At 38.3% G+C, this 19,459-nt stretch overlaps 1 protein-coding gene across 8 annotated transcripts in view; it reads left to right on the top strand.

Annotated features, from left to right (window-relative positions):
- Window positions 1–19,459, top strand: part of DPY19L3 (dpy-19 like C-mannosyltransferase 3) — a 75,345-nt gene that overhangs the window by 18,599 nt on the left and 37,287 nt on the right. For 6 of the 8 annotated variants that reach the window (XM_037021452.2, XM_037021456.2, XM_037021453.2 and 3 more), the window contains one exon: window positions 15,402–15,492. The exons of 1 other annotated variant lie outside the window; for it this stretch is intronic. In XM_037021452.2, the coding sequence (XP_036877347.1) occupies window positions 15,402–15,492 (91 nt within the window). Of the gene's footprint in view, window positions 1–15,401; window positions 15,493–15,722; window positions 15,813–19,459 lie in introns of those variants that run through there. One more of the 8 variants, XM_037021457.2, reaches the window with a different exon arrangement.

Genomic DNA, 19,459 nt, shown 5'->3' with positions numbered 1-19,459 from the left:
GTCATAATGAAAATGTTCCAAAACTGACTGTAGTGATGTATGCATAACTGTGAATATAGCAAAAGCCACTGAATTGTATACTTCGAGTGAATTGTATGGTATGTGAATTCCATCTCAGCAAAACCTAAAAGGAAAATGAATGCACATTTTTTTAAAATTTTGGTATCATTAATCTACAGTTACAGAAAGAACATTATGTTTACTAGGTTCCCCCCTTCACAAAGTCCCCCCCACAAACCCCTTCACAGTCAATGTCCATCTGCGTAGTAAGATGCTGTAAAATCACTATTTGTCTTCTTTGTGTTGTGCAGCCCTCCCCGTGTCCCCCACGCACTATACATGCTAATCGTAATGCCCTCTTTCTTTTTTCCCCGCCCTTATACCTCCCTTCCCACTCGTCATCCCCAGTCCCTTTTCCTTTGGTAACTATTAGTCCATTCTTGGGTTCTGTTATTCTGCTGCTGTTTTGTTCCTTCAGTTTTCCTTTGTTCTTATACTCTACATATGAGTGAAATCATTTGGTACCTGTCCTTCTCCGCTTGGCTTATTTCACGGAGCATAATACCCTCTAGCTCCATCCATGTTGTTGCAAATGGTAGGATCTGTTTTTTTCTTATGGCTGTGTAATATTCCATTGTGTATATGTACCACATCTTCTTTATCCATTCATATACTGATGGACATTTAGGTTGCTTCCATATCTTTGCTGTTGTAAACAGTGCAGTGATAAACATAGGGGTGCATATGTCTTTTTCAAACTGGAGTGCTGCATTCTTAGGGTAAATTCCTAGAAGTGGAATTCCTGGGTAAAATGGTATTTCTATTTTGAGCATTCTGAGGAACCTCCATACTGCTTTCCACAATGGTTGAACTAGTTTACATTCCCACCAGCAGTGTAGGAGGGTTCCCCTTTCTCCACAACCTTGCCAACATTTGTTGTTGTTTGTCTTTTCGATGATGGCGATCCTTACTGGTGTGAGGTGATATCTCATTGTGGTTTTAATTTGCATTTCTCTGATTGGAGCATCTTTTCATGTGCCTGTTGGCCATCTGGATTTCTTCTTTAGAGAACTGTCTATTCAGCTCCTCTGCCCATTTTTTAATTTGATTATTTACTTTTTGTTTGTTGAGGTGTGTGAGCCCTTTATGTATTTTGGATGTCAGCCCTTTTTTGGATATGTCATTTATGAATATATTCTCCCATACTGTAGGATACCTTTTTGTTCTATTGATGGTTTCCTTTGCTGTACAGAAGCTTTTTAGCTTCATATAGTCCCACTTGTTCATTTTTGCCTTTGTTTCCCTTGCCCGGGGAGATATGTTCATGAAGAAGTCACTCATGTTTATGTCCATGAGATTTTTGCCTATGTTTTTTTCTAAGAGTTTTATGGTTTCATGACTTACATTGAGGTCTTTGATCGATTTGGAGTTTACTTTTGTGTATGGGGTTAGACAGTGATCCAGTTCCATTCTCTTACATGTAGCTGTCCAGTTTTGCCAGTACCATCTGTTGAAGAGACTGTCATTTCCCATTGTATGTCCATGGCTCCTTTATCAAATATTAATTGGCCATATATGTTTGGGTTAATGTTTGGAGTCTCTATTCTGTTCCACTGGTCTGTGGCTCTGTTCTTGTGCCAGTACCAAATTGCCTTGATTACTGTGGCTTTGTAGTAGAGCTTGAAGCTGGGAAACGAGATCCCCCCCACTTTATTCTTCCTTCTCAGGATTGCGTTGGCTATTCGGGGTCTTTGACGGCTCCATATGAATTTTTGAACTATTTGTTCCAGTTCCTTGAAGAATGCTGTTGGTAATTTGATAGAGAGTGCATCGAATCTGTATATTGCTTTGGGCAGGATGGCCATTTTGACGATATTAATTCTTCCTAGCCAGGAGCATGGGATGAGTTTCCATTTGTTAGTGACCTCTTTAATTTTTCTTAAGAGTGTCTTGTAGTTTTCAGGGTATAGGTCTTTCACTTCCTTGGTTAGGTTTATTCCTAGGTATTTTATTCTTTTTGATGCTATTGTGAATGGAATTGTTTTCCTGATTTCTCTTTCTATTAGTTCATTGTTAGTGTATAGGAAAGCTACAGGTGTGTTAATTTTGTATCCTCTAACTTTGCTGACTTCCGATATTAGTTCTAGTAGTTTTGCAGTGGAGTCTTTAGGGTTTAGGGTTTTTTATGTACATTATCATGTCATCTGCAAATAGTGACAGTTTGACTTCTTCTTTACCAGTCTGGATTCCTTGTATTTCTTTGTTTTGTCTGATAGCCATGGGTAGGACCTCCAGTACCATGTTGAATAACAGTGGGGAGAGTGGGCATCCCTGTCTTGTTCCTGATCTCAGAGGAGAAGCTTTCAGCCTCTGTTCAGTATGATGTTAGCTGTGGGTTTATCATATATGGCCTTTATTATGTTGAGGTACTTGCCCTCTATGCCCATTTTGTTGAGAGTTTTTATCATGAATGGATGTTGAATTTTGTCGAATGCTTTTTCAGCATCTATGGAGATGATCATGTGGTTTTTGTCCTTCTTTTTGTTGATGTGGTGGATGATGTTGATGGATTTTTGAATGTTGTACCATCCTTGCATCCCTGGGATGAATCCCACTTGGTCATGGTGTATGATCCTCTTGATGTATTTTTGAATTCGGTTTGCTAATATTTTGTTGAGTATTTTTGCATCTACGTTCATCAGGGATATTGGTCTGTAGTTTTCTTTTTTTGGTGGGGTCTTTGCCTGGTTTTGGTATTAGGGTGATGTTGGCTTCATAGAATGAGTTTGGGAATATTCCCTCCTGTTCTATTTTTTGGAAAACTTTAAGGAGAATGGGTGTTATGTCTTCTCTGTATGTTTGATAAAATTCCGAGGTAAATCCATCTGGCCTGGGGTTTTTTTTCTTTGGTAGTTTTTTTATTACTGCTTCAATTTTGTGGCTGGTAATTGGTCTGTTTAGATTTTCTGTTTCTTTCTGGGTCAGTCTTGGAAGGTTGTATTTTTCTAGGAAGTTGTCCATTTCTCCTAGGTTTCCCAGCTTGTTAGCATATAGGTTTTCATAGTATTCTCTAATAATTCTTTCTATTTCTGTGGTGTCCGTCGTGATTTTTCCTTTCTTGTTTCTAATTCTGTTGATGTGTGTTGACTCTCTTTTTCTCTTAATAAGTCTGGCTAGAGGCTTATCTATTTTGTTTATTTTCTCGAAGAACCAGCTCTTAGTTTCATTGATTTTTTCTATTGTTTTATTCTTCTCAATTTTATTTATTTCTTCTCTGATCTTTATTATGTCCCTCCTTCTGCTGACCTTAGGCCTCATTTGTTCTTCTTTTTCCAATTTCATTAATTGTGACATTAGACGATTCATTTGGGATTGTTCTTCCTTCTTTAAATATGCCTGGATTGCTATATAATTTCCTCTTAAGACTGCTTTTGCTGCGTCCCACAGAAGTTGGGGCTTTGTGTTATTGTTGTCGTTTGTTTCCATATATTGCTGGATCTCCATTTTAATTTGGTCATTGATCCATTGATTATTTAGGAGCATGTTGTTAAGCCTCTATGTGTTTATGAGCCTTTTTGCTTTCTTTGTACAATTTATTTCTAGTTTTATACCTTTGTGGTCTGAAAAGTTGGTTGGTAGGGTTTCAGTCTTTTGGAATTTACTGAGGTTCTTTTTCTGGCCTAGTATGTGGTCTATTCTGGAGACTGTTCCATGTGCACTTGAGAAGAATGTGTATCCTGTTGCTTTTGGATGTAGAGTTCTGTAGATGTCTATTAGGTCCATCTGTTCTAGCGTGTTCTTCAGTGCCTCTGTGTCCTTACTTATTTTCTGTCTGGTGGATCTGTCCTTTGGAATGAGTGGTGTGTTGAAGTCTCCCAAAATGAATGCATTGCATTCTATTTCCTCCTTTAATTCTGTTAGTATTTGTTTCACATATGTCGGTGCTCCTGTATTGGGTGCATATATATTTATAATGGTTATATCCTCTTGTTGGACTGAGCCCTTTATCATTAGGTAATGTCCTTCTTTATCTCTTGTTACTTTCTTTATTTTGAGGTCTATTTTGTCTGATACTAGTATTGCAACACCTGCTTTTTTCTCTGTTGTTTGCATGAAATATCTTTCTCCAACCCTTGACTTTTAATCTGCGCATGTCTTTGGGTTTGAGGTGGGTCTGTTGTAAGCAGCATATAGATGGGTCTTGCTTTTTTTATCCATTCTGTTACTCTGTGTCTTTTGATTGGTGCATTCAGTCCATTTACATTTAGGGTGATAGTTGAAAGATATGTACTTATTGCCATTGCAGGCTTTAGATTTGTGGTGACCAATGGTTCAAGGTTAGCTTGTTTACTACCTTACTGTCTGGCCTCTCTTGCTTATTGAGCTGTTATAAACACACTCTGGTGATTATTTCTTTCACTTCTTTTTCCTCCTCCTCCTCCATTCTTCATATGTTGAGTGTTTTGTTCTGTGCTCTTTTTTAGGAGTGCTCCCATCTAGAGCAGTCCCTCTAAGATACCCTGTAGAGGTGGTTTATGGGAGGCAAATTCCCTCAACTTTTGCTTGTCTGGGAATTGTTTAATCCCTCCTTCATATTTAAATGATAATCGTGCTGGATACAGTATTCTTGTTTCAAGGCCCTTCTGTTTCATTGCATTAAATATATCATGCCACTCTCTTCTGGCCTGTAAGGTTTCTGTTGAGAAGTCTGATGATAGCCTGATGGGTTTTCCTTTGTAGGTGACCTTTTTTCCTCTCTCTGGCTGCCTTTAATACTCTGTCCCTGTCCTTGACCTTTGCCATTTTAATTATTATGTGTCTTGGTGTTGACCTCTTTGGATCCCGTCTCTCAGGAGTTCTGTGTTCCTCTGTAGTCTGAGCAACTATTTCCTCCCCCAGTTTGGGGAAGTTCTCAGCAATTATTTCTTCAAAGACACTTTCTATCCCTTTTTCTCTCTCTTCTTCCTCTGGTACCCCTATAATGCGGATATTGTTCCTTTTGGATTGGTCGCACAGTTCTCTTAATATTGTTTCATTCCTGGAGATCCTTTTATCTCTCTCTGCATCAGCTTCTATGAGTTCCTGTTCTCTGGTTTCTATTCCATCAAATGGCCTCTTGCATCTTATCCATTCTGCTTATAAATCCTTCCAGAGTTTGTTTCACTTCTGTATTCTGTAATCACCCTCTGGACATCTGTGATCTCCCTCCGGACGTCTGTAATCTCCCTCCGGACTTCATCCCTTAGCTCTTGCATATTTCTCTGCAGCTCTGTCAGCATGTTTATGATTTTTATTTTGAATTCTTTTTCAGGAAGACTGGTTAGGTCTGCCTCTGCAGATCCTTTCTCAGGTGTAACTATCTTGGTCTGGACCAGATTTTTTTGCCTTTTCATGGTGATTGCAGTGGCTGCAGGCAGGTTATGGGTGTGTCAGCTGGGAGAAGAAAGTCCTTTCCTGGTTGCTGGATGCCTTGCCCTTCTCCACTGCCTGTAACGGCTACCTGCACTCCTGGAGCAGCCACCGGGTTGATCTCCTAAGCTGCTATGGGTGGGGTGTCTGTCAGAGCAGCGCGGAGCCCTGCAGGGAGTGGCAGGCACGCCAGGTGCGCTCCTCTGTGCTAGTGGCGACCCTGCCGGGCAGCTGTGTGACAGCAGCAGCCTTTGGGTCTGGCCTGGGCGGCTGTGCGTTGGGCTGGGATTCCAGTCAGTTCCTGGGAGCGCGCCTGCTCCCTCTGGCTCCGCTGCTGGTGTGTGCGGGGCTTTTCCGCGCAGGCTCCTACCGAGCTCTGGCTTCACTGCCGCCGGTGTGCGTGATCCGCGACTGGGCTGTTGGGTCGCGCCGCTGCGGGCTATCCCTGCGGCACACGGATCTGCTCTTGGTTCCTTCTAGCGCTGCCGCCCCCGGCTCGCACTCCCACTCTCCTACTGGGCCCGTGTGTCAGGGTCCGCGCCAGTTAGAGGAACGACTGGCCGGTTGCCTAGTCCTATGAGGGGCTTCAGAGCTACAGTGCCTCCATTTAGGGCACCTAAGTTTCCCCGGTATTTCCAGCTGCCAGGACAACTTCGTCCAGCTATGGGGTCCCTGTCTCTAAGACTTGCAGAAAGCACTCGCTTTCTTTTGTCTCAGGGGCGCCGGTTGTGGGGACCTGCCCACAGGTTTTGCTTTTCCGTTTCTGTAATATCCAGCTCCCCGTGCACCTTGTGTCTGTGTTCCGGGTGCGGATTTCTAGGGCTAGTTGTTTAACAGTCCTGGGCTTTCACTCCCTCCCCGTTCTGACTCCTTTCTTCCCGCTGGGTTTTGGGGTGGGGGAGCGTTTGGGTCCCGCCTTGCCACATCTAGTACCTTATCCTCTTCGTGTGATGCTGAGTTCTCACAGGTGTAGATGTATCCTGGCTGTTGTACTGCATCCACTGGTGTCTCTTTTAGGAATAGTTGTATTTATTGTATTTTCATAAATATATATGTTTTGGGGAGGAGATTGCCTCTGAACTACTCACTCCGCCATCTTCCCTGCATGCACATTTATTTTTTAGTAAAGCATGTATATATCTCAAACCAAATGCTTAGACCTTATTCATTAGGGCAACACTAGAACAATGCTATCCAATAGAACTTTCTGTGATGAAAGTTCTTTATCAGTGCTGTGCTAATCCTGTAGCCATTAGCCAAATATGCTTGGGAACAAGGAATTTAATTTTTAATTTTAAATAAATTTAAGTAGGTACATGTGGCTGGAAATATCACAGCACCAGAGCATTTTTATTACTACTGCTGCTTAACAGTGCTTTGGAGGTACACAAACACGAAAAGAAGTAAAAAGTATAAAACTCGGAAAGGCAGAGGTAAAATTATTTGCAGATAACATGACCTGGAAACCCCAAGAGAGTAACCTGAAGAATTATTACAAACAAAAAGAAAATTCAGAAAGTAGCAGGGATTAAATACAAAGTTAAATATACAGAAACCCAAATATTTTATTTTAAAATTTGTCTAATTAGTAAGGAAGGAAGACGCCAAATGGCCCCTTTAAAAAGTGCTGCCTGGCATTCCTATTACACTCCTTCATCTTTATTCCCCAGCTTACACTTTACTCCCCAGCTCTCCTGAATGACTATGTTACCTTTTCTTCCCCAGACCTTACCCAGTGTTCACTGTGAGCTGATGGTATTGCTTTCTGTTTCACTGTATAGGAGAGGAAAAAATTATTTTTCCTTCTTCCTTCCTAGTTTCTCTGGCTGGGATCCTATAAATTAAACTGACAAAAGACAGATATTAACAAGAGTAAAGCATACAAATTTATTTAATACAAGTTTTATGTGACATGAGAACCTTCATAAGGAAATGAGGGCCCAAAGAAATGGTTAAACCTCAGCATTTTTATGCTAAATTTGGTGAAGGTAGGAAAGCCCTGAAAGAACATAATAGAACAAAAGGGTAATGAACTGGGGGGAATTTAGCAAGGCCTGTTGCAATTCCTTTCAATCTCCCTCCATCTTTGGAGATAAAGATGTTCTTTTTCTCTGAGTGTGGGGAGAGCACCTCTCACAAGAATCTTACGACCTGCTTCAGGGGAGAAGGGAGAGGTCAGAGAGTCCTTCCTGCATCTGCCATTTCTCAAATTCCTTCAGCTTAAAATATTCAGTCTGCCAAGGCTCATATTTTGGGATAGTGTATTCTCAACACCATTAACTGATAAAAAAGAAGCAAACTGAAGGTATTAGTCTGCCTGGATCTGCGCCCATCTATGCTGACTTTCCTTCTCAACCATGTGTGCAGAATCCTGTCCCCAGTCTTCTATGTAATCACATCACTCTCGCAGTTGATTCTGTTGCTTTTTTTTTTCCATCCTGAGAGGAAAAGTCTGTTCTATCCCCACTTCCTCTTTTAGCACTGTCCCATTTGCCTGCTCACCTTAACATCAAAACTCCCCCAGATTTTTGTTTGTCCCCAAAAGGGTGACAAACTCCCCAAAAGGTTTGTCAAAGGAAGGAACCGCTTTCTTCCCATTCTCTCTCTGGAACCCACTCCAGTCAGCATGCAGCCATGGCACTGCTCTTAAAAAGTTCAAGTGACCCCCCTGCTTCGAGAGAAATCTTCTGCATCCGTGGATGTCTTGCTGCCCTTGTCTAGCCTGGATTAATACTTGGTCCATAGGCACACACCTGATCATCTGATCATCTACATTTGCCCTCTTACATCACTAAACTATGTTTTCTACCTTTATCTTGCATCTACCTACCACTTCAGCATTTTATTAAAAATAATAATAATAATAATAACAGGAGAAATGTGGGATCAACATATAAATCAAGTACAAAAATCAAACGAATATTCATATTTGACCTGATTGTTTATAGGTCATAATGCATGATCAAAACCGAAAGTTTCTGTGATGAATGCCCTTGTACTGTTCACCATGTAAGAATTTATTCACTGTGCAAGAATTCGTTCACCATGTAAGAACTTGTTTGTTATGCCTCAGAAGATTGGAGACTGACGAGAATTAGGCTTGAGATGGATTAATGATTGTACATTGAGCATTGACCCCCCTATACTGAATTTTATTGTTGTTAACAACCATTTGATCAATAAATATGAGAGATGCCCTCTCAAAAAAAAAAAAAAAAAAAAAGTTCAAGTGAATGTTACTGATGACCTCCACATTGCTAAATTTAGTGGTCATGTCTCAGTCTTCATTTCTCTTGACCTATTAGCATGTTTTCATGACTCCAGGCCATGCATTCTCCTGGATTTATTGCTACCTCTCCAGCTGATCCTTTGGCTCCTTTATAGGTAAATCCTTAGCCTCCTGACCTCTTAGTGGTCTTTTCCACATGGTTCACTGCTTCACCTCTTCAGGTTTCCATTGTCACTTGTCAGTGAGGCCTTCCTTGCCCACCTTCAAGATCACACTTCAAGATCACATCCCCTTCTCTATCGCCTTCTCTGCTTTACTTTTTATATTTTAGTTTGTTGTTTGTTCTCTTCTCTATCTGCTCTGGATTATAAATTCCAAGAAGGCAGAGATTTGTGTCTTTTTTTCTTCTGAATCTCCCAGGAGAAGAATGCTTATCACTTGTTGGCCAATAGGTATTTGGTGAATTAATGAATGTGTGAATAACGAATGAATGAATGAAGAAGATAGATTGGAGGATGAAGCACAGAATCCAGTGGGGAGGCTAGTTTAATAGTTTATTCATTCCTACTAATTGATGCCTGTCTTTCCTTGAATAGTCATTTTCCTTTGTAAAAAGTACACTATTGTTTATCATTGAAACTTAAGTCCCTTGGAATCGAGGACTAAATTCTTACAGCTTTTCATTTTCCCAGCAAATAAATGTCCAGTGATAAGGAAAGGTTAATCCTTATTTGGCTAAAAGCACTCAAGTCACTCAGTTTTTTCTTCCGGTCTTTTTCCCTTATGCTGACATTTTCTACTGTTACTCTTCTTATCTGATATTACAGAATTTGCATATCTTCTCATTGAATACTCTTGCAAAGCAAGGAGTCTTTAGAATAAACAGGGCTGATCCACAGAATGGTAACTACAGTAGTACCAGGACTAATGATTACTTCATTGTGAGCCCAGTGGAAGTAATGTCACTTCAACAATAGTCTAACCTACAAACAGTGCTTTGAAATTATCACATGTCACAGCTTTAATCAACTTCAGGGTAAGCATCATTCCATTCTAACAGATGGACATGAATTTAACCAGACAATAAACCATGTATGTGCCATAAATATGTTTGTTAAGGGCCTGATTCCCAGTATAGAACTTCAAGAACAGCTGTCTTATCATGAGCTACTGTTCCATGGTAAAATGATTTGTTAACTTAATTCTGAAACAGATTACATTTATAGTTAAACTTACAATGTCTTTTTCACTACCAGCAGCCTTGTTATTTTGGGGGCAAATTTATAAATAAAAGTTTATAACATTTAAACTTTTGTTCAATATATTAAAGTTATTTACATGAGATTTTTAAAAACTGATGATATGTTTCCTTTGCAAATTGAGTGTTATTTGTCCAAAAGGGTTTGTGACCTTTTGTGTGTGGCCAGAGGATGCAAATCATTCATTGTGAACAATCATTTTTTTCTTGATGCATTTTCCTTTTAGTGCTTCTGTTAAATTACTATATAAACTACTATGTAAATGGTTTGGGCTGTACAGTTCCTTAAAAATACAATTCGTTTATCTTTTCACTTCTTTCTGTCATCATCAGAGAAAATGTTTTTATTCTCTCAACATTGCTTTCCCTATGGAATCTATGCAAATTAAAATATGAAGTATTTGTTCGTTTTGCATTCTTTAGAGGGTAACTTTTATTGGTGTACATTTCCATTGGCACAATCTAGGCAAAGTATAAATTGCTGTAAAACTGGAAAAGTGTTTGAATGAGTAAAGCAGATGTTCTCTTAGCATGAAGCAGATGTAAACTTGCAAGTGTCTGTCTAATAAAGTATATAGCACTTGGTTCTCTACAGATGGTGCCAAGATTGCCAATTAATCATGTTTGAATGCATTTTTACTAATTAGGACCCCCTCTGTTTTTTATACATTCTGGGTATATTAAAGAGAGGGGCAGGGCACAGAAACTGTCAGCTTTTAATACTTCAAGCAGTGTTTTTTCTTTTTTCCATCTTTATAGTTACTTGACCAAGTAGGAGTTTGAACATTCTAGAAATGAGTGATACCAGTTTAGTTTTATGTTATCAAATGTAATAAAGTGGTTTTTCTCAAAGATTTTAATGAATGGAACTAAATGATTGCTTAGGAAGAGTTGCCTTTACTGCTATGAAAGATACCACACAAATCAGTAGCAAATATAAAAGCTAAAAAGAGCTACATCGTTTTATGTTCTCTTTTTTATAAAGCAAGTGTACTTAATGAAATTAAATTTCAGAACCTGATTGTCTTGCCAGTGGGTTTCAGCCCTGGGCAAATTCACTGGATTCAATGTGACCAAAGAAATAACAGTAGCATGTTCTTGGGGTGAAAGGGTTATACCCAACTTTATTTCCACCGTGGCAGGTCAATCACAGAACTTTCATCCACTCAGAGCGAGTCTGCATACACTGCAAGCCGGTTTCTGCCTCTGGGCCCCTCTCCCCGGTCTCAGTTGTTGCCACTGCTCCAGTCATCCAGTTTCTTTCTGTCTGCTCCTGCCTTTTCAAACCAACTCACATCTGGGTTCTTGTGACTTTCATGGGGTCCTTTAAATTCTTCCTTCAAGAAGCAGACTGTATTTCTTTTGTGCTTGAGCCTGAGGATACAAGCAGAGCATGGAGTGCTCCACAACCTGAGGAGGAGGCTGCACCTCTCCTGAAAGAACACGCGGTTGCCAAGTCCTTTTGGCTTTCCACCAGCTTTCAACCAGGTGGGGTCTCAACCAATGCTTCCCACACCAACAGGGCCTCCACCCCCACCTGTGTGTCAAACCTCCACTCCACCATTTCTGGGGCTGAGGACTCCACTACATCCTTCACCTGCACCACGGCACCTGACAGCCTGCGCTCTCGTGCCATGTATTCTTGGGCCACTGCTCCTTATTGGGCTGCTTCCTCTCGGGCCACCACAACATCCTTTATTATTTCCACAGCCCTTCGTAGTGACACCATTTAAGTAAGCAACAAATGTTCTTTCTTTTGGGGTGGACCTCAGTACCACATGTCCACAGGGGGACACTAGAATGTCTCCCCGTCCACAGGTGCAGCCTGCTGAAACACTCCTCCCATGAGGGCAGCCTTTTTTTTTCCTTGGTCAACAATGAACCCTGCCAACTATCGACAATTGTCTTGCCAATGGGTTTCAGCCCCAGGCAAGTTCACTATGGATTCAATGTGACCAAAGAAATGACAGTAGAACGTTCTTGGGGTGAAAGGGTTATATCCAACTTTATTTCCACCGTGGCAGGTCAGTCACTAAGATCTAATCCACTCAGAGCAAGTCTGCATGCAACAAGCTGGTCTCTGCCTCTGGGCTTCTCAGCCCTCATAGGCATCCTCTGGGTCTCTGTCCTCGGTGCTCCAGCCTCTGCTCTGCTCTCCTGCAGCCATGCCACCATGTCACCCAGAGCACTGGGTGGAGCTCTTGTTTAGAGTCAATAGCACCATATTGTCCACACGTGTGTAGTGGGCTAGCCAACCAGGGCCAGGTGAGAATCCTGGCCACAGGAACTTTCATTTTATCCACACTGATTGACCTCTTTTTTCATGTTTGATTTCCTAAGGATTAATTTGTTTTTATGAAAGGAAGCCCATTATATAAGGAGGTTTGCTACCCTACCTCTACTCCTAGTTTTTTTTAAAAGAATAAGTAATAAAACACTATTTTATTATTTTTTTTAATGGCCCAAGCCGTCATCTTTTTTTTTTTTTTTGAGAGGGCATCTCTCATATTTATTGATCAAATGGTTGTTGACAACAATAAAATTCTGTATAGGGGGGTCAATGCTCAATGCACAATTATTAATCCACCCCAAGCCTAATTTTCATCAGTCTCCAATCTTCTGAAGCATAATGAACAAGTTCTTACATGGTGAACAAATTCTTACATAGTGAATAAGTTCTTACATGGTGAACAGTGCAAGGGCATTCATCACAGAAACTTTTGATTTTGATCACACATTATGAACTATAAACAATCAGGTCAAATATGAATATTCATTTGATTTATACTTGATTTATATGTGAATCCCACATTTCTCCCTTATTATTATTATTTTTTTTTTAATAAAATGCTGAAATGGTAGGTAGATGCAAGATAAAGGTAAAACATAGTTCAGTGTTGTAAGAGAGCAAATGTAGATGATCAGGTGTGTGCCTGTAGACTATGTGCTAATCCAAGCTAGACAAGGGCAATAAAACATCCATGGATGCAGAAGATTTCTCTCAAAACGGGGGGTGAGGTTCTAAGCCTCACCTCTGTTGATCCCCAATTTCTCACCTGATGGCCCCCCTGCGACTGTGCCTGTCTTAGGTTGTTCCTCCCTTGAGGAATCTTACCCATCTCTGGCTAACCAGTCATCTTCCGGGGCCATACAGGGAAATGTAAAGTTGGTAAGTGAGAGAGAAGCCATATTGTTTGCAAAGGTTAGCTTTTTATTTCTTTGCAGATTTATGCCCTGTCCAAGCCGTCATCTTTAATACCATCTTCAGAAGAAAGTTGTTGAGATGGAGGGCCAGTTATGGGAAGTTATCAGGGAAAGCACAGTAAACAAGGGTGTGGTTGTCGTGCATATTTACATTCAGGCCTCCTTCATTGATAAGTTTCCAGAAATTTAGACATCCTTGTATTCCTGATACAGAGAGGAAGACACCCTTAAACATGGAGAATTCCCTTATAAATGTACAATTCTCTCACAGTAGGGTCACGTCACTTGGTTTCCAGTGATTCTTTTGTGTCTGTTTTTTAAAAGTAATCAGCTCATATAATTTTATGTCCAAGAGGCATAATTTGGGGCAGCATATTGTCACCATCCCATGGAGGTACCCCAGCTTGCTTATGCATTCATCTACTGAAGCACGTCCTGATTTCTTTAAGTTTTTAGTCATTATGAATAGAGCTGTTGTGTAAAATCTCATGGTGGTTTTTGTTGGGACATAGTTTTTCAAAGCAGTCGTCTAAGTACTGTAGGTGCAATTCTTGGATCTTAAGGTGACATTTTTTTAATAGTAGAATATTTTTTAATGGTTCTTTTTGTTGTATGGATTTTTGTATATCTTGAGTACAAATCCTTTATCAAGTATGTATTTTGCAAATATTTTCTCCCAGTTCGTCTTGTGCTTGGGCTCTCTGAACAAGGTCTTTTAGAATAGAAATTTTAATTCTATAAAGCCCACATGATGATTATTCTTTTGTGGATAGGCTTTTGGTGTTGGGTGTTAAAAGTCATCAGCAAGATTGTATAGATTATCTTGCTTTTTACCTAGAATATTTATAATTTTGCATCCAAAATTTGTGGAGAATTTTGAGTGAATTTTGGTGTAAGTTGTAAAGCCTGTGTCTACCTTCATTTCATCCATATGGTCTCCAGCAAGTAGGAGAAGACATGGGAAATTCATGCCCACTGACATTTGAATTCCTAAAATTTTGTGATAAGACATACTATTTTCTTTCTCATGGTCACTAATTAGATATTAATAGTCTTAGATAATTGAATATTTCTTCAATGCTACATTCATGAATTGATTCAAAGTACTTTTTTAAAAGATAGGAGAAATTTAAGGAAATATTTGAAGCATAGAAGAGCTACATTAAATAATTTGAGGTCTGAAGATAAATAGCATGAGTGGTTCTTTTAGTGAAATCTTTATTACTATTTGAAAGTAGTTGGAAGTAGGGGAATACAAAGATGAGCTAAAAAAAAGTTTGCGTTCTTTTTAAACGGGTAACTTAAAAGTAAGATATTCAGTGTTTATCATCTTCCCCAAATAAGGTTGGGTTTATGGAATATGGATCTGATGTAATTGGAAAAAACATGGATGGAAATACATTTTTAGACAGTGTTTTGCAGATGCTAAGACCTGGTTTTTTGAGCATTGGTGTAAAATAATCTATAATAACAGAATATAATTTTTTGTTCTTTATGTTTTTGCATATATCTGAAATATAGGATCTAAGAGTATTAATAGGATTATTCCAGAAAGTCTTCCCCATCCTCATTACCAGTTGCCTCCATATTTTAATGATTTAAAATTTTAAATTTCATATAAGCATCTTACAACCAAATTGACTAATAGCTATTACTTTAAATTTTAAATATACTTTAAATTCTTCTAAAATTGACTATGTAAAAGCAGTTTAATATTTCTTGTATCCATTTTCCTACATGACCATTTTCCCACCAAGGCTACAACTTGTCAAAGTAAAGTTCACGTGTAAAAGGTCTACTCCATTTCACTAAGGATACCCTATATTCTTAATATAAAAAGAAAATTATTAATCTTATATAATGTTGTCTAATGCAATTATAGTTCTTTTCACTTGGGAGATGTTTTTATCCTGTCCCTATTTTGTTTTTCACTAACATTGTGTAAAAATGGTGGTGGGCTTTTTAAAGTTTTAATTTGTATGAAATAAAAGAGAAATGTTAACTCTGAAACATCAACTTGCATGGAATTAGTTGTCCCCATTTTAAAAAATGGTTTGTTATGGAAAGTTTTAAACATCCACAAAAGTAGAGAAAATAGTGTAATAAACCCCTGTAATACATACCCAGCTCCAACAGTTATCAGACTTCTGTTGTTTTTATTTGCCTAGATTTCTTTAAGACTATATTTTCAGAGTTCTTTTTTCCTTTTAAGTTGTAGTTCTATATCCTGTTTCTACAGTGACAGTAGATATTTAAACATAACTAGGTCATGTAAACCCAGTAGACCCAACTTCATTTCAGGAAGTGGAGCGGGAAATCTCGTTCAGAACAGAATGCGGACTGTATTACTCCTACTACAAGCAAATGCTGCAGGCTCCAACCCTCATGCAAGGTAAATACAACTAATAGTTTATTTGGGATCTACTGCATTTTTTTTCAATATTTCACCCAGAACATACTTCTTCACTAAAGCATTTTAAATAATGCTTTATAGATAATAAATTTTATAGAACTTGTGTATTTTTTTTAACTTGTATAGTTTTTCTTGTTAACATAATCCATGGAAATGTTTTGTCTGGAAGAAGTTATATAATATTTTATGTAACTGTCCTCTCTTCTCAGTGTGGCTCCATCCCAAAATTAATCTGTTTGTGATTTCTTGGTTTTGCTGCTGATTTTTCTGAAGATCATTTTGGAAGAGGTCTTTTACAGGTGAACGTTATTGTCTAAAAACATGAGGCATTTGATAAAACAAATGAAAATTACAGTTGTTCTGCTTGTCCACCGGTCCCCATTCATTCCTTTATTTTGCAGTTGCCATTTTCCCACATTTTCACTGTGTCTAAGTAGTCTAGAGCCATACTCTTTACCTTTACTCCATCTAATGGAAGCCTCAAAAGGATCTCTTCTACTTAATATATGTTTGATATGCTTGCCATGGTACACATGTTAAGTAAAGTACACATGACAGAGAATTGCCCTTTTTATAGACTTTCTTAGATTCAGATGTATTTTTGGCAAGAATTCTTTATAGGTGATGTTTTATACTTATAATTTTATCACAATAGGATACATGAAATTTTGGTTCTTTCTTTTGTGCCATAAAAATTCATCAGTTGGTAGTCAGATTCACCCATAATAAGGTTAATTACCCATCAGCCTTTCACTTACAGTTTCAGGAGCCTCTAGTGATTATTGCCTATATTCGTTATCACAGTGGAGTCACAAAAGTGGTGTTTGATTCAATCATTCTTTCTGTATTTATTAGCTGGAACTCTGCTATATAAAAAACTTTTTTCTCATCAGCTATTTGATTACCCTGAGTTACAGTTTATACAAGAAAGGCAGAATAAGTGTTGATTTTTTTTTCCCTGTATGGTCAGTCCTCATTCATGGATTCCATATATATGCAAATTCACCTACTCTCTAAAATTTATTTGTAAACCCAGAATCAATATTTGTGCCCCTTTCACATTTGTTTACAGACATTTGCAGAGCAATGAAAACTTTTTAGTCACTGATAGGCACATTCCCAGCCGAGGTTGAGCAAGGTTATGCATTGCCTTCTTGTTTCAGCCCATACTACAGTGTCTTCTGTCTATTATATAGAGTGCTGTGTGTTTTACATTTTTGTGCTTTTTGTTGGTAATTTGCTGTTTAAAATTTGCAGCCCCAAAGCATAGTGCTGGTATGCTATACCCAGTGGTCTCAAGCACAGAAGGCTGTGAGGAAGGCAAACAGAGACAATGCATGTGTTAAATAAGCCTCAAGCAGGCATGAGTTAGAGTGCTGCTGGCTATGAGTAATGAAGTAAATGAAATTTATCTGTAAGAAAAAACACTTTCTCATCACCTGTTTAGTAACCCAGAATTTCAGTTTCTAAAGGAAAGGTAGGATAAATATTGTTCCTTTCCCTTTATTTTAGAATAATGAATCAACAATATATATTAAGGAAAGTGTCTTTAAACAGAAACACACCTTAATTCAAGGTCATGTATTGATCAGTTGATGAAAATGCATGACCAGAGGCTTGTAGGAATCTAACTCTGTATTTCCTACTAGTTCAGTATTGCTAATTCAGTTCTCACTGCAACTTTATAGAACCAGCTACGACAAATAATGAGAATCAGCTGTACTTAGCATTTCACAAAATTGTGAGTTGCTTCTGTAGCATCATCTGAACCAGTTATTCTTGTTGAAAGGCAGTAGTGTCCCTGGGGGACATCTGGAATGTCTGAAGACATTATGAGTCATCACAACTGGGGAAGAGAGGGGAATGTGCTAATGGAATTTAGTGGGGGGGGGGGGGCAGGGGATACTACTAAATATCCTATACAATGCACAGGACAAATCCCGCAACAAAGAATTATCAAGCCCAAAATGTCAAAATGCCATTGTGTTGAGGTTAAGAAACTCTGCTCTAAAGGTGGACAATGAGTACTTTCTTTTTTAAGTATCATGAACTCAGTGGTTGATCTGTTTCAATTCATTTAAGTCATTTGTTAAGATTATTCTTTCAGAAAATTTCAAACATAGAAAGATAGAGGATTCTCTAATGGATTTCCACTATCTATCATCCAGCTACTACAGTTACCAACTCAATATGGTTTCCTTTCTACCCTCTACTATTTTAGAATAACTCCAAGACATCATATTGCTTCATCTGTAAATATATTAGTATATTTCTGATATATAACCACATTATCATTATCGTACTTAAACAATTAAGAAATTACTTACCATCAAATATCTAGTCAGCGTACTTATTCCCCTGATTGTCTTACAGATTTTTAGTATAGTTTTGAAATCCAAATAAAGCCTGTACACTGTAGTTATTTGCTATGTGTTTCTTTTAATCTGTCCATCCTTTTTTCGTGTAATTTTTTGTTGAAAACATTGATTCAGTTGTCTGATAGAGTTCTCCACTTCCTGGATTTTGCTGGAGACCCATGGTTGTCATGTTTCTCTGTTTCCTGAATTTCCTGCTAGTCGGTAGTAGATCTAGAGGCTTACTCCAGTTTAGGTTTTAACTTGGCAGAATAGATGGTGTTGTATACTTCCACATTAAGGGGCACATAATGTATGGCTGTCTCTCTTTGTGGGTTAAGACTGATCCATCCATCAAGTTCTCAATTAGCCTTTCACCTAATGGCTTAGCACTATTGATGACCATTACCTAAATCTGTTAATTTCATAAGGAAGTGATATTCTAATTCTATAATTCCTCTCATCATTAATCAAATGAAATTTATCTGTAAGAAAAAACACTTTCTCATCACCTGTTTAGTAACCCAGAATTTCAGTTTCTAAAGGAAAGGTAGGATAAATATTGTTCCTTTCCCTTTATTTTAGAATGACCTGCCTCGCTAATATCCCCTAAAGCTTTTGTTCTTAAAATATCATGAACACATGGATTTTTAACATATTTCAGTCTTTTGCATTATTATATATTCAAATTGTCTAATCTTTGGCCAGTGGTATGCCCTTCAGATTGGCTGCTGTCTTTGATATGACTCCACTAGTCTTAGAAAACTCCTTTGCTTTTTGGTGTGACAACATGTTTCAAGTTCATTTTGTATATTTTCTGCCCCTGACCTAGAATCAGCCATTTCTCCAAGGAATGTTCTGTATAGTGGCTATTTAGAGACCACAGTCTGGTACTGGAGATGCTTGTTGCTACTAAACTGGTGCTTTTCTCCAGGCCTTTTTAGTGAGCAGAGCTAGGAAATGAGATTTTTTTTTCCTATGAAAATATGAATATAGCTACATTTCAGAATAGGATAATGGTATCTGTTTTTTTGATTTTATGTTTGTTGCTCTCCTTAAGTTGAAAATTTAACTTCTTATGACATTAACATTATCACTTATTTTATGCTAATATATATGTATGTATATGTATATATAAATATATATGTATATGTATATGTATATTTATGTACATGTATATATATATATATAAAATAAAATCAAATACTTTCAGTGGAACTAATAATACTGCTACTGACAATAGAATTACCTGAAAACAGTTCAAGCTGTCTTTGTAGTTCTTTTGTCCTTAGGATATAACCCAGTAGGCATTTACAGTAACATTCCTGTGTTCTCAAGTCACTGAAAAGAGTACTTTCTGTGTAACCAAACCACCAACTTAATAGGTTTGTTTTAGATAAGCTTCATGCAGGCATGAGTTGGTATCATATAAAGATATTCCTTAGTCCTTTTTCCAACTGCATAGTACTCACTGTGTGGATGACCATAGTTATTCAGGTAGCTTTCTTGTCTTTGTCTCCTTGGGCTGCCATAGCCTGGGTAGCTTAAAAACCAGTTATTTTCTCACAGTCTGGAGGCAGGAAATCTGAGAT

The sequence above is a fragment of the Manis javanica genome, chromosome 17, assembly GCF_040802235.1.
Source record: "Manis javanica isolate MJ-LG chromosome 17, MJ_LKY, whole genome shotgun sequence".
Classification (NCBI taxonomy): domain Eukaryota; kingdom Metazoa; phylum Chordata; class Mammalia; order Pholidota; family Manidae; genus Manis; species Manis javanica.
The sequence above is the reverse complement of the archived record's forward strand: the minus strand, read 5'-3'. Positions and strand labels throughout refer to the sequence as shown.